This window comes from Semicossyphus pulcher, unplaced genomic scaffold (genome assembly GCF_022749685.1).
Source record: "Semicossyphus pulcher isolate SPU_LCO1_2020_fin unplaced genomic scaffold, fSemPul1.0.p SCAF_6, whole genome shotgun sequence".
In the NCBI taxonomy this organism is placed as follows: domain Eukaryota; kingdom Metazoa; phylum Chordata; class Actinopteri; order Labriformes; family Labridae; genus Semicossyphus; species Semicossyphus pulcher.
The window spans coordinates 29577811-29591055 of record NW_027211737.1 but is presented as its reverse complement, the minus strand read 5'-3'; the positions used below and the strand labels follow the sequence as shown (position 1 = coordinate 29591055).

At 43.3% G+C, this 13245-nt stretch overlaps 1 protein-coding gene across 1 annotated transcript in view; it reads left to right on the top strand.

Moving 5' to 3' along the window:
• Nucleotides 1–13245, top strand: part of tacr1a (tachykinin receptor 1a) — a 39163-nt gene that overhangs the window by 7117 nt on the left and 18801 nt on the right. The window contains exon 2 of the mRNA XM_069683011.1: nucleotides 7335–7529. Within this exon, the coding sequence (XP_069539112.1) occupies nucleotides 7335–7529 (195 nt within the window). The remainder of the gene's footprint in view (nucleotides 1–7334; nucleotides 7530–13245) is intronic.

Genomic DNA, 13245 nt, shown 5'->3' with positions numbered 1-13245 from the left:
CGTCACACATGCAACACTGTTTGGACTTCTGTGAAGTTTGCTCCGTAGTTACATAGGTGCCGACAAAGAGAATGAAACTGAGATCTTTGGGATTAATACTTTAACGCCCTACACACTAAGCAAGACGGATTGTCAGGCCTTTCCTCTGTGTAAGAAGAGTAAAAGGTACCCGTTTACAGTTTAAAGGGAATGTTTGGTATGGAAAACAATGTCCTCTGGTCCCCACCGTGACCAGCACTCTACTACAAAGCGCTGACACAAACAGCTGATCCGACACCGAACGCTGCAGGCGTAGTAACACGCATGTGTTGCGGTCCACACAAAGTAGTGCCAGATAAAGAGGCGTTCATACTGAAAACTGAAATGCGGTGAATTATTCAAATATAGCGTACAATCGATGCCACTATTGATTTTTAAGTGAGACGTCCTTATAAGTGGATAAATTACGTGTGTAATTGACCCTATCTGCAGCGGCGTTTAGCCTAGCTTCTGTGCCGGCACTCCAGCCGGTTTCTAAACTCCGGGGCCGTGCTGACCGCCATCCGCTGCATGTCGTACACTTACTATTGATAAGTATCTCATACAACCCCACTTCAAACAAACCGAACTAAAATTCGGTTTCTTCTTATGTAAGCGTTCTTATTACTGAATATGTGTTCAGTCAATTGTGGAACTATTCTAAACTTATAAAAATAGCCCGAAATAAGCATATGGGTATAAAGAGGTTTCTTTTAATACTCTTTGTTCAGCAACTCTGACACCGGCGCTGTTCAATGTTGTATGTTTCATTCGCGTGATCAGCCCGTGAGAGTAACTTTTTGAAACGACATCGTACCGTCTCCTACTTCCTTTAGCCTTTAAACAGTCCGCACCACGTCCGCTCCGTGAACGGTCGGTTTATATAGCCACAGTGCTAACGTGCACCGGGACGAGCTGCAGCTGATAACGGGAATACACACACTTGTTGCCACCTCAGGTAACGGCCCGTCTGAAAAACCAAAACGTGTGTGTTTATACTAGTCCGCGGTCGCTTGCTAGCGTAAATTAGCATGTTCTAGAATGACAGCTGCTCTATCGCGAGAAGCGTGTAACGTGTTGTTGACAGCAGTAGCCATTCAGTGCAGAAAGTAATTAGTCCGGGGGGTGAAAAACATACCGTCAGGCCACCGGGCCAGTGCTTATGTCAAGCTCTGCTATATATATATATAGATATATTTTTTTCATATAAAAAATAAAGTTTTCAGCAAAAATAAACAGAGGCCATCAGTTGTCCCCCAATCATTAACCGCCTCCTGCAGCTCACATACTTACACATATTCATAACAAAAACACACCCCCAGCTAAGACGGAGATAATGAGCAAGTAAAAGAAGGATTGGTCGAGTCTGGAGCCGGCCAGCTAAACTTTCACAATGCTCGAAATGCTTTAAATTCACCCGCTGTAGCTGAAGCACGCAGCCAGCTTTTCCCAGCCAGACCAGTTCACGGCAGCAGAAGACTTACTGTACAGCATATCAATGACAGCTTATTCTTCTCTTGAGCTCTCTCAGCTTCTTCTTCCAATTCCTCCTCTCCCTCCTCCATCTGTTGTCCCCTGAGGGATCATCATGGCAAGTTATTCTGGCCTCTGCCATTCTTCTCTTGGTTCTCTTTGCTTTTCATGCTCTGCACGTTACAAGTTCGTATTTGTTTTCGTAAAGGATTATATGACATCAAACAGCCAATTGGGGGACATAGCTGTGACAAAGAAGAGCCCCGAGCAGGAACACATCAAATCCCCTCTTTTGATTTCACTCCTGGGTTTTTGGATAAGAGAGCATCAGCACGTGTAAATCCTTCTCCATCATATTCAGTGTCACACATTCAGATGATTTTGAACAGCTGCCTTAGAGCCATGTCACGTCTGAGTGACACACACTCCAATCAACACTTGTCATCTCCTGTCACTGAAAAATCAGCTCCGATTAGAGCTTGAAGAATGGTTTGAAGAATGACTGGTGACTGTTGCTATTATTGACCTAATGTTGTCTTTAATGTGTTGCTTTTGTCGCATGTTGTTCAGCACACGGTGCAGTAAACCCACTGTGAGGAGTATGATTCTATAGAAGGCCTCTATTAATCAACGATGCTGTGAGTTAGAGGATTGGCTTTTTTATTTAATTGAAACAGCGTATTAGTGTCATTGTAATTTCTAATATAAAGTGGTAAAGACAAAATAAAAAACTCAGCTGCCAACATTTAGCTATGAGGACATTCTTCATAATTCTTGTGGCATTCCCTGTTTACCGGTGGTGTCTGTGGGCATCTACTAACATCACTTGTTTCAGCTGACACAATGGTTGCCACAGTCGTATATTTATGCCTAAAGTAGCGAGACAAAGAAGTTCTTATTAATTATACCTTCTATTCTGTCCATGAAAGCTCTAAGAAATGTTTTATTCAACAGAACTGCACGGCAATGAGGGCAATATACATGGAAAATAAATGATATGGCCTACAGTTTGATGCTTTTCCAGTGTGCGGTCACGCCAGAAGAGTCAGAAGGAGTGAAGATGATGTGCTCTGTGAAGAAGGCTGTTGGTAATTGGAGCAGAGACAGTTACATTAAGTGTCATTAGTTATTGTAGTTTAGTTTTTGATTTGTGTTTCGGTGATCAGATGTTTCCCGTTCTGCTCTGTCCCGTTGTCTTTTGTTGTCATTACTTCTTGTTGTTTAGTTTTGTATTAAGTTATTTAAAGTTGAGGTGAAATGAAAAATGTCATTTTAATCCTTTCAGATCACATCCTCGGTAATATTGTGCATCTATTTCACAATATAGGCCAAAAAAAATACAGAAAATCCATTTCTTCGTATTCTTATATCAAAATTCGATCATTTTTTCTTCCAGTAAAACTAAATTTCACGCGTGCTTACGTAAGTTAGCACCAAACAATTTCAACCAATCAATCTGCAACATTTAGCCGCAGAGCACCAAGAACGCTCGGCCAGTTAGCTAGCTACTGCGCTGTGGAGAACGTCTGTCTACGCCCACTTCTCAACGATCAAATCAAATCCCTCTAATGATATGTCCCGCCTGCACGTCCTGTTTCACTCGGAAATACGTCACGATACGGAAGCTAGATACTCTCGAAATGCTGTTTCAGCTCGACTTTAAGTTAGTAAGTTCTTACATTTGGGTACTTGCCAATACCAAGTACCCATGAGTACTTAATAATATCATTACAGTTCTCATAATGACTGTAAAAGGGTGTTTTTTCATCGGTCAGTAAATAGGAGTCAGGAGTTGTTGGCTTTTCCCCCCCGAGAGATTACAGCGCGCCCTAGCTGGCTGATTCATGCGGCCCGCTCTTTGTCATCAGTCATAGGAATAGCTATCTCCGACAGCTCAAGAAGTTCAGAGTAAGGTTTAATCTCCTGCTCCGCTTCTACACAGCCATCGTCGAAAGCATCCTCACTTCATCCATTACAGTCTGGTTCGCCAGTCTCGACACACTCTCCCGGAAGAAATTACAGCGCATCATTAACAGAGCATCCAAAATGACTGGCTCACCCCTACCATCCCTTGAAACACTCCACCACAAACGGATACTGCACAGAGCCCGCAAGATCATCTCTGATCCCACTCACCCTGCACACTATGTCTTCCAGCTACTGCCCTCTGGGAGGCTCTTCAGGACAATTGCCTCCAAAACAACCCGCTTCAAAAACAGTTTCATTCCCATTGCAATAAACATTCTGAACTCTGAACGCTGAGGATTAAGCATGGTCCTTATGCATGAAATGTGTTTGTCTGTATGTATATCTATGTTATATGTTAAATGTTTAATGTTGGAACCTTTACCAAACTGTACTGAAAACAAATTCTACCAGCCTGGCTGTGTGGTCATTAAAGATTCAATCAATCAATCAATCAATCAATCAATCAATCAGCTCCTTAGCGCTCCGCCTCTTTGCCCCCTCTAGATTAGCCGGCTCTGGCATTTCCAATATGGCGACCGCCGGCGTTTCACGCTTCAAAAACGCTTCTTCAGAAACCAGTGGGTGACGCCACTGAGACTACGTCCATTATTTATACAGTCTACAGCATCTACAGCAAACACACAGTCAGGGAAGGGGTGGATATTGATTTTGCACAGGACACAGGAGTATCTGCTGGTTACTAATGAGGCTAAAGGTGGCTGAAGGACTCATGCTTTGGGATAACAACAGTGACAATGTGAGAATATTACCCCACACACACACACACACACACACACACACACACACACACACACACACTGCACCTAGTTTCAAATGCAATTTGGAGAAAAGAGTGCAAAAAGAAATCACCGGCAGGCTTGAAAGCAGGCAATTTCACCTGTTCCTTTGGCTGCTTCCTTCTTTATCACTTACATAATGTCAGGAAAACAGTGTAGCAGCCTCATAGTGTTTATATCGAACCGTTGCATTGCCATGGCAGATTAGGTGCTCTCTGTGTAATTGGAGGTGTATGTTACCCTGTAATCTAGTACTAGCTGCCAATGTTGTCTCCCACCCTGTGAAAAGGTATCCTATTGAGAGAAATCAGATATTTCCGACAGATATTTGGAGGGCAAAGGCTCCGAGGTGTGCTTTGTAAGATGTGAAATGAAAAGAAGAAAAGGGGTTCTTGCAGAATTTGACATGCAATGACTGACTTGTTTATGTGAATGAAACTTTTCTTTAGTTTCTCTGGAGGAGCTCGAGTATAAATAATTCTCTACCAGCAGACAGAACAGTTTATTTAACAGAACTCGTGGAGTCAATCTGAAACTGGATGAAAAGTGTGACGGGGTTTTCATGTGCAAAACAGACAGCAGCCAGAGCTCTCGCATGTAATTCTTATTCTGGGTTGCAGCAAAGTTAAAGCCTTTCCTTCAAAACTGTGTTCCCTCTCTTGCTCTGAGGCATTCACTGCTATGTTAGTGACCTTCTATTTTTCCATTTCTTGTGTTCATGTATTTTACTTTTCACTCTCACTGGTTCCAACACCACGATGCCAAATGTGTTTAAGGTGTGATTTAAATTGACTTTCTACTACTCTCTTCTACTCTGTTGTATTCAAGCCAAGCAAATCCCGAGATATAAGGATGTGAAAGTAGTCAGCTCTCATTCCGTAGTATGTTATTCTCAACAGACCAAACAGGTAACAAATTGCTCATGAAAGTATTGGAAAAATAAAAAATAACATAATTTCCTAAAACTAACAGGTCTTACATTTTCAACAGATTACAAACAATTGAGTTAGCATCTCTTAAAAACCACACGTTACCTGTGTCAGCACTTGACCTTTTCAGAATAAGGTTCTGTGTTAAAGGTCAGTTAAAATGATGTCATGACATTTCTTTGTATCACTCACGATTTTAAAATCTGGTGCTGTCATTGTTCACATCAGCAATCTTTGTGATATATGAATCTGCTACTCTAAAAGATATGTTACAGTCGATATCATTATCTGTGGAGGATCAGATCACCTTGTGTCCTCTCCTGAAACATTTAGGCTCAGTGACTGCTGGCTCCAGCTTTGTATTTATTGTACAAGCACGAGTGTCAAGTTATTAAAGGTTTTTTCACTCCTACAGTCACATGTTGAAGTGTCCTTGGGCAAGACACCGAATTGCTCCTGAAGGCATCGCCATCGCTGTATGAATGGGTATAGATCAGATTGGAGATAAACATTCAGCCCTTTGCAATCAGTGAGTGTGAATGTGACGTGTTAAAGTGCTTTGAGTGGTCGGAAGACTAGAAAAGCAGCATATAAGTACAGTCCATTTACCATTTACCATAACGTGGTGTAAATCTTCATCCAGAAGTTGGATTAGAGTTCCCTCATCCTGCCTACATTTCCAAAAAGTTGCAAGTTTCCTTTAAGCCAAGTCTGTGTAATCTACTGGGGGTCCAATAGTAACAATGCAGAATTTTAAACTATCAAATCCCTCGACATCGTCTGAGAATTGTCACAAATTTGGGCCCATTTGTCAAATGAAACATCCAAATTCCTCTCCCAGACACTTTTCAGAGCTGCCTCAATTTTATGTCTCCCACAGGACAAAAGCATTTTATAATATTTGGATGACTCGTGTCTTTTACCAAAAATCAATCAATATGTTTCCCACTCCTCTGCTGGTTGTGGGGCCTGGAGACGTGACCCAAATATCATCCTCGAAGCATTTTATAGAAGAATCTTTAAATAATGTAACTGGCACATTTTTATGATTTCATCCACATTAAACAGTTTAATCTCCAAACGTTTTTCTGCAAGTAGATGACTTTTGGCTCGTCACACGTCCCTGTACCTGCACCTGTGAGTAGAAGAAGCAGGTGTGTAGATAAGTGTGAAGTGGGTAGCGCTCCTTCTTGCAGGGTGAGGTCTGCTGCTGAAGGAGCTGCTTAAGGCCCCCACAGTCCAGGACAGAACCGGCCCTCCTGACCAGTTTGTTCAGTCTCTTCCTCTCCCTCTGTGTGCTCCCTCCTCCCCAGCAGACTGCTGCATAGAAGACTGCAGACGCCACCACAGTGTCATCAAATGTCTGTAACGGAGTCCTGCACACTCCAAAGGACCTCAGACCTCAGTCTGCCTGCCATGAGGCTATCATTATACTTTACATACACATATTCTGTTTGTTTGAGTAACATTAGATAGATTAGATATATTTATATCCACTACTGTTTATATGTATGGTGCAAGGCAGCAGGTGTCGATGAGATTCGCCCTGAGATGCTAAATGCTCTGGACATTACTGGACATGCCTCTTCAATGTCGCGTGGAGGTATGGGACAGTATCTGTGGAATGGCAGACCGGGGTGGTAGTTCCCATTTTTAAAAACTGGAAGATAGGGTAAGGGAGCTCGTAGATCCGGGGGGAGCTCAGAGTAGAGACAATGGAACCAGTTGAGGTGGTTCGGCCATCTGGTTCGGCCATCTCCCTTTGGAGGTTTTCTGGGCACATCCAACTGGGAAGAGACCCTGGGACAGACCCAGAGCTCACTGGAGGGATTATTTATCCTGTCTGGCCTGGGCACCTCGGAATCCCCCAGGAGGAACTGGGAAATGTTGCTGGGTGACCTTGCTGAGCCTGCTGCCATCGCAACCTCGGATAAGCAGAAGATAATGGATGGATGGATGGATGCATGCACATTTGTATTAGCATAAATTGAGTTTATTGCTTCCCATGCCAAGCGGTAAAGTGCTTATTAATCAAACTGTAAATAGGTGATGGTATAAACTGCTTTATGTAAATGTTGGTGGTGACTCATTTATGTCTTCTACTGGGTTCTGGGGTCATCATGTTATCTTCTCCCCTTCACCCTTGCAGGTACATGGCCATCATCCACCCTTTGCAGCAGCGCATGTCATCCACAGAGACCAAGGTGGTGGTGGGAGTAATCTGGGTCCTCGCTCTGCTCCTGGCCTTCCCCCAGTACTACTACTCTACCACGGACCAGCTGCCAGGTCGCGTGGTGTGCTACATCGACTGGCCTGAATTCACTGTGTGCGACTTCAAAAAGATGTGAGTTTCTCTGATGAACCACTACTCAAATAGTCAACAAGCGATGTTAATTACATTTGAATTGACAGCAAATGTGGGAGGATGCTGTTTGTATTCAGTGTAGATTAGAGAGAGCTGCGAGAAAGAACGGAAGCTTTTTGTGCTCTGTAGTGAATAAATTAAAGGCACATCATAGGAGGATGTGTGTTCTTCTTCTACTGAAGGCAAACGCATCGAGTTGGACGGAAGAAAGAAAAAGGAAATTAGATTTGATTGAAGCCTTATGCCACCCTTCATTTTCCATTTGTAATTCTAATAAGTACAAAATATGTACGCAACTAAGAAGACTATACAAGTAAAATATAGAAGCATAAATATTTTGTTCCTGAAGAGAAAGATTTAAATTTTAGGATTAGTAAAATCTTTGGCATTTTCACTAGAAAGGAGCACACCGCCATCACCAAATGATTAATACATGAAAACCAAGAATAATCCGTGGGGATCCATCCTTCACCGGGGATCGGCCGCAGTACCAGGGTCAACAACACATTCATGAAACAGAGAAAGATCAAAGGGTGGGAGAGAGGGGTGCAGACAAGAGGTCTTCACAGATCCAAAATTTCATGCCTGAAGCCTAAAAGACCCGTAATTGTGCGACCCGGAACCAAACCTGACCCATCTATTGTTTAAAAGCTGGGACTCAGACCCGTGCAGAACCGAGAAATGCCGGACCCGTCTATTATTTGAAAGCTGGGTTGAGTTATGTCGGACCTGACCCCGGCCGGGCGAAACAAACCCGATCATCGCCGACTTCTCAGCTGATTACTATTAACAAGTTACCGCTAGTCAGCTGTCAAAACAAGCCTTTTTGTCCCACCTGTGTGACGTAGCTTTCTCCCTTGTGCCTGGCAGTGCAGATAATCCATCCTTCCAAGAAAGTTTATAAAACACATCCAGGTTTTCTGTTATCCATAAATAAAAAACAGCGAGGCTAATCCACGAGTTATTTCAGATTAAAAGTGCACTTGCTGTCACACAGACGTCTGTTGTTGAATGTAAAGAGGTTTAACTCTTTATATTCATTTTCTTTTAGCTTTTTTGTCCACATCAGCAAGGATCTATTTACCTACTTGCATTTCACAGCTTTGTACTCTTAAACTGAAATGTTGTCTATGCCACAACATATCTAAGACAGTAAACATCACTTACACCAGTGCATAAGTGCATTTATAGGAGAACCTACTGAAGATATTCAGAAAACATTCGAACACACTGCAAACTACATATTAAAAACACGTTGAATGCAGGTTAGTTTTTTCTTTCAGTTCATCTTACTGCACATGTTTCAGGTTGGGTTTGCAGGTGCAGCCTGAGCGTGTTATGTGTCGTGTACTGCTGTTATTACTGGGGATGTCTTCTGCGTGCAGTGATTCCCTGCTGTTTGGCTTTGGTGTTTGTGGTGCTGCGGGAACTCTTTCAACTGTGGAGGGAACACGGTCCTTTGTAGAGGGGTCTGTGTTCTGGAGCTCAAAGTCCTCGTCATGGTGGGGGCTGGATGTGGCAGTGGAGTGTGGCTCTTGGCTCTATTCCTCCACAATCCCAAGCTGGTCATATCCTTTAGGGCTCACATCTGGACAACTTGTCCTTTCTGACAAGGGTTGGTAACTTGGTGCTCACAGTATCTCTAGGAGACCATTAGTTGCTTGGCATTACCAACCACTCTCTGGTACTCTGGTACTCCTGGAATGTCGCTGAAGTTCGGGATGAACCATGCCAAAAAAACGCTGTAGTTAGGGCACATCTGTAGGGACTGACATGTCAGTGATTACTGCGGTTTTGGCAAGATCTGCCTTCGCTTGTGAAGATGTGTCCGACATAACATACTTGGTCTGGACGAAATTTGCATTTAGCTGGATTCAGTCTGAGGTTAACCTCTCTTGCTCGTTCGAGTACTCTCTTTAAGTTGGCATCATGCTCAGCTACATCACGTCCTCTGTCGATGATGCAAACAGCTGTTCCATAAAAACTTTGCTCGCAGAGTTGATACCAAAGGGCATGCGAAGAAAGCTGAAGCGTCCAAAGGGAGTACTGAAGGTTGTCAACATTGTTCTGTCCAAGACAGAAAACACTGTTGCACCTGACATCTGTGCTGCAACTTCCTCAACACTGCGCGTGTGGTGATGGGGCCTCTTTAGTGCTGTGTTGAGATCTGTTGGATTAATGCACATCGTCTTATTTCCTGTTTATCCTTTATATGTGCAGCTACCATAGAGAAGACCCAGTCTGTAGGCTCAGGTCTGTAGGTGTTATGACACCAATGCTTTGCATGTATTCAAGTTCAGCTCAGTATTGCATCGCGATGGGGATGCGGTGGGCTGGCCGGACCACTGAATGCTGGGATCCACCGTCACGGAGTGTGTGACTGCTCTGAACAGATCTTTGTGCTGTGTGAGAATCTGTGTGGTGAAGTCTGATTACCTTCCGTGGTGAGCTGATGGACATCTCGGCTCAATCTGACAAATCCCATGTTCACACGCAACCCAAATCCTAGCAGGGCTGCACTTCTCTGTCCACTATGAAGAGAGGCAGTCTGTGGCAATGTTCTTTATTTCCTGTATTCTGGTTTATTTATATGCCCCAGTTTATGATGGAGGAGTCTTTATTTTTGTAAATGAAAACAGATTAATACAAATTTTAAATGTCTGGGACTTCAAGCGTGAATTTCACATTCTAGCAGGATTTAAAGAGCCATATTCACATGGTAGGATAATGTTGTCCATGCAGAAATCAGCTTTACCTGTTCACCAAATTTTATGTTTTGCCAAAAAGCAGTTGCAGTTAGACTTTTTCTCATGGTGAGTTTTAAAAGAGGCAATGACTATGAAATAAATGGCATTTAAACGCACACGGACGGACCTGGGTAGAGCGAGAGTGAGAGGGAGAGAGAGAGAGGGCACGTATCGGTACATAAGAACAGAAGCGCGCGTGTAAGAGGAGAACTGGTCATTATGATGAAGCCTGATGTAGCTCTGTGTAACTCTCAGGTTTATCAGTGAAGCCTGGAGTGTCTGTTAACAGAGACAAACGGAGGGGCAGTGTCAGACAGCGTCTGCATTTATTAATCTGTCAGAGTAAAGAGTAAAGAGTCTGTCCAGTTCTAAAAGCTCGGTTTCTCTGTCTACTGTTCTCATTTTAGAGCACGCCATGTCTACTTTACCCCGATTCAATTATGTTCTACCACTGGGTTCAGTCGCGATGTTAATCTGTGTAACAGATTTGATTGGCTGAGTAGCGTCACGTGTGATAATTTACAACGAATGCATTGGTCTGCGAGTTTCCTGGACCCCCAAATCACTACCACGAAGGCAACAAAAGCGGCGCAGGTTGAAATAGATTGTCAAAACTATTAATGGGTCCAGTTCATACGATCAAAGGGTGTACATTGAAGCTTAAACATGAAGTGAAGTAAAACATGTGAGGGGTAACTTTAAGCAGGTCATCATATTAACAAACATTAGTATAATTTTTCTATTGGGCCGGTTCAAGCACTAATTGCATTCACTCATTTTAAACCGTGAACGAGCCATAAACCTTCGGCAAGAAGCTCGCCTGAAACTGTTTTAATTTCTGTCGTGCAGCAGAAGTTAAAAAAAAAGAAGAATGATTTATAGGCACGATGTTCACCTGGTCGGGCAGCTTAGGGGGACGGTCAGGAAACATTGGTCATCTCTCATCTCGGTATCATCTTTCTTGGGGCTGCTTAAAAACAAACAATGGCCATGATCAAACTTTAAAGAGAATCCACTTAAAACTTTTTCTTCACACGTTGCTTGTGCAGAAAGAAATCGCAAAAGCTTGAATTGCGGCAGAAGCGCACCAGTTTTTATCTCCCTTCATCCTATGACCAACAGTCAAAGAGCAGGTGTGTCCTGTTGAACAGGTGTTAATGTTTTTGCAGACGCTTAAATCTCGCTGTGCTGGACACACTTCTGAAGCTGCTTTTGAAATACAACATAAATGCAGCGTGCCTCGAAGTGATTTAATCAGACTTAGCAACACCCCAGTAAACTTCAATTTCTTCCATTTGTCTGTGTGTTATCCCACTGGCAGAACTGGTCGACAAACACAGCTACGCTTCCACAAGAATACCTTTTCAGCGCACACACAAAACACATGCAATGAAGCACATACACTCGAAGACACAGCAGTATGGTCCTGCTCTTCACCCCGCTCAGCTGCCAGCCTCTCTGTTTCCTCTGTCACATTTCTCCATGGAAATGTGGTTTATTACGAACAGTGCAATGGCAATTATATTGTTCATGATGAGATTCGTCCTGCACTTATTACTTCTGTAATGAAGCTGTAATCACTGACACACAGGAGCTGAGTGAAACGCAGTCATTCAGCTGAGCAGCTGAAGCTTTAAATGACACATCTGATTACAGCTGACCTGGAGGCAGGTCCCACATCCCTTTTGTCAGGCGTTCCCAGCTGTTGCCATCATACTCTACATCCCGTCTGACGGCCTGTCTGCGACCTTGGCAGTCTGTGGGAATTACGCCGGGGACACACCGGACGAGGAAGCGCTGTGCAACAAAGATCGCGCGCGAGCCGGAGCACTTCTGTTCACACCAGACGCACATTTCTCTGCGCCGGTCAACAAGCGCCTCTGTTCCTCAGCTGTGGTTTACTCACATTTGGAGCTGTTTTTTCATCATGCTCTCTCTCTCTAGCTCTCTGTCTCTGTTTGCGTGTGTGTTTTGACACCCCGCCCCCACCCCCAATAGCCAGCCCACTTTGTGTCTCTCTCTTTCTTGTTTGTGTGTGTGTGTGTGTGTGTGTGTGTGTGTGTGTGTGCGAGTATCTTCATCTCTCTCGCGCTCTGTTTAGATACTGACAAATATATAAAAGCACACAAATATGACATCGCATTTGTCAATCGCGGTGTTTTATTTTGAAAAATGTTTTAATTTTGAAATTGACCGGATTCTCTCGTTGTTTCATGTGTGACTTCCTGCCAGGATTGACGCGATCGCTCGCGGCTCGCGCAAAAAATAGACCTGGTGTCTGGTGTGAACGACACAATCGGTTAACATGGACGCCGAAAGGAAACTGGCTCCGCTTCGCTGCTATTCGTGGCGCTTCCACGTCCGGTGTGTCCCCGGCGTTGGTAAGAAAGGTCTCATGGGAAAGAAATGTGACATTGTTTGTCAATGGACGCGTATTTAATGCCTCCATAACATAAACCCAACTTTGGCAGAATACGTTGCATAACAGGAGCCAACTGCAAGATGAATTTACTTATTTCATCACTTTCTGAACATTAAAGTGAACATTTGCATTCAGGACTAATGCATACATAGCTCTTACATAAAGCTCTTACATTATTTAGTACAGCTCTTAACCACCATTACATTACATTCACAGCCAACTTGGTCTCCCAATGAAACGACCACAACTTCTTTCCTGAGTGTGAAGGCACGTAATGTCTTAAAATGACATAAATTACAGTATATATTTATTAATTATATCAAATAACTAGTACAGCCAAACACCTAATTACACTGCACCAAAATTATATGTTAGGAAAAGGTACGAATGTTTATTTCTGGTAATTTAGCCAAAACAGTCGAATGCTCAAAGTCTGCACAAAACACCCACAATGTCATTCGGTAGCCGCTGGTAGCCTCAGTATTAGGATGAACTTAATACACTTAATTAGTAAAGATAGATCCAG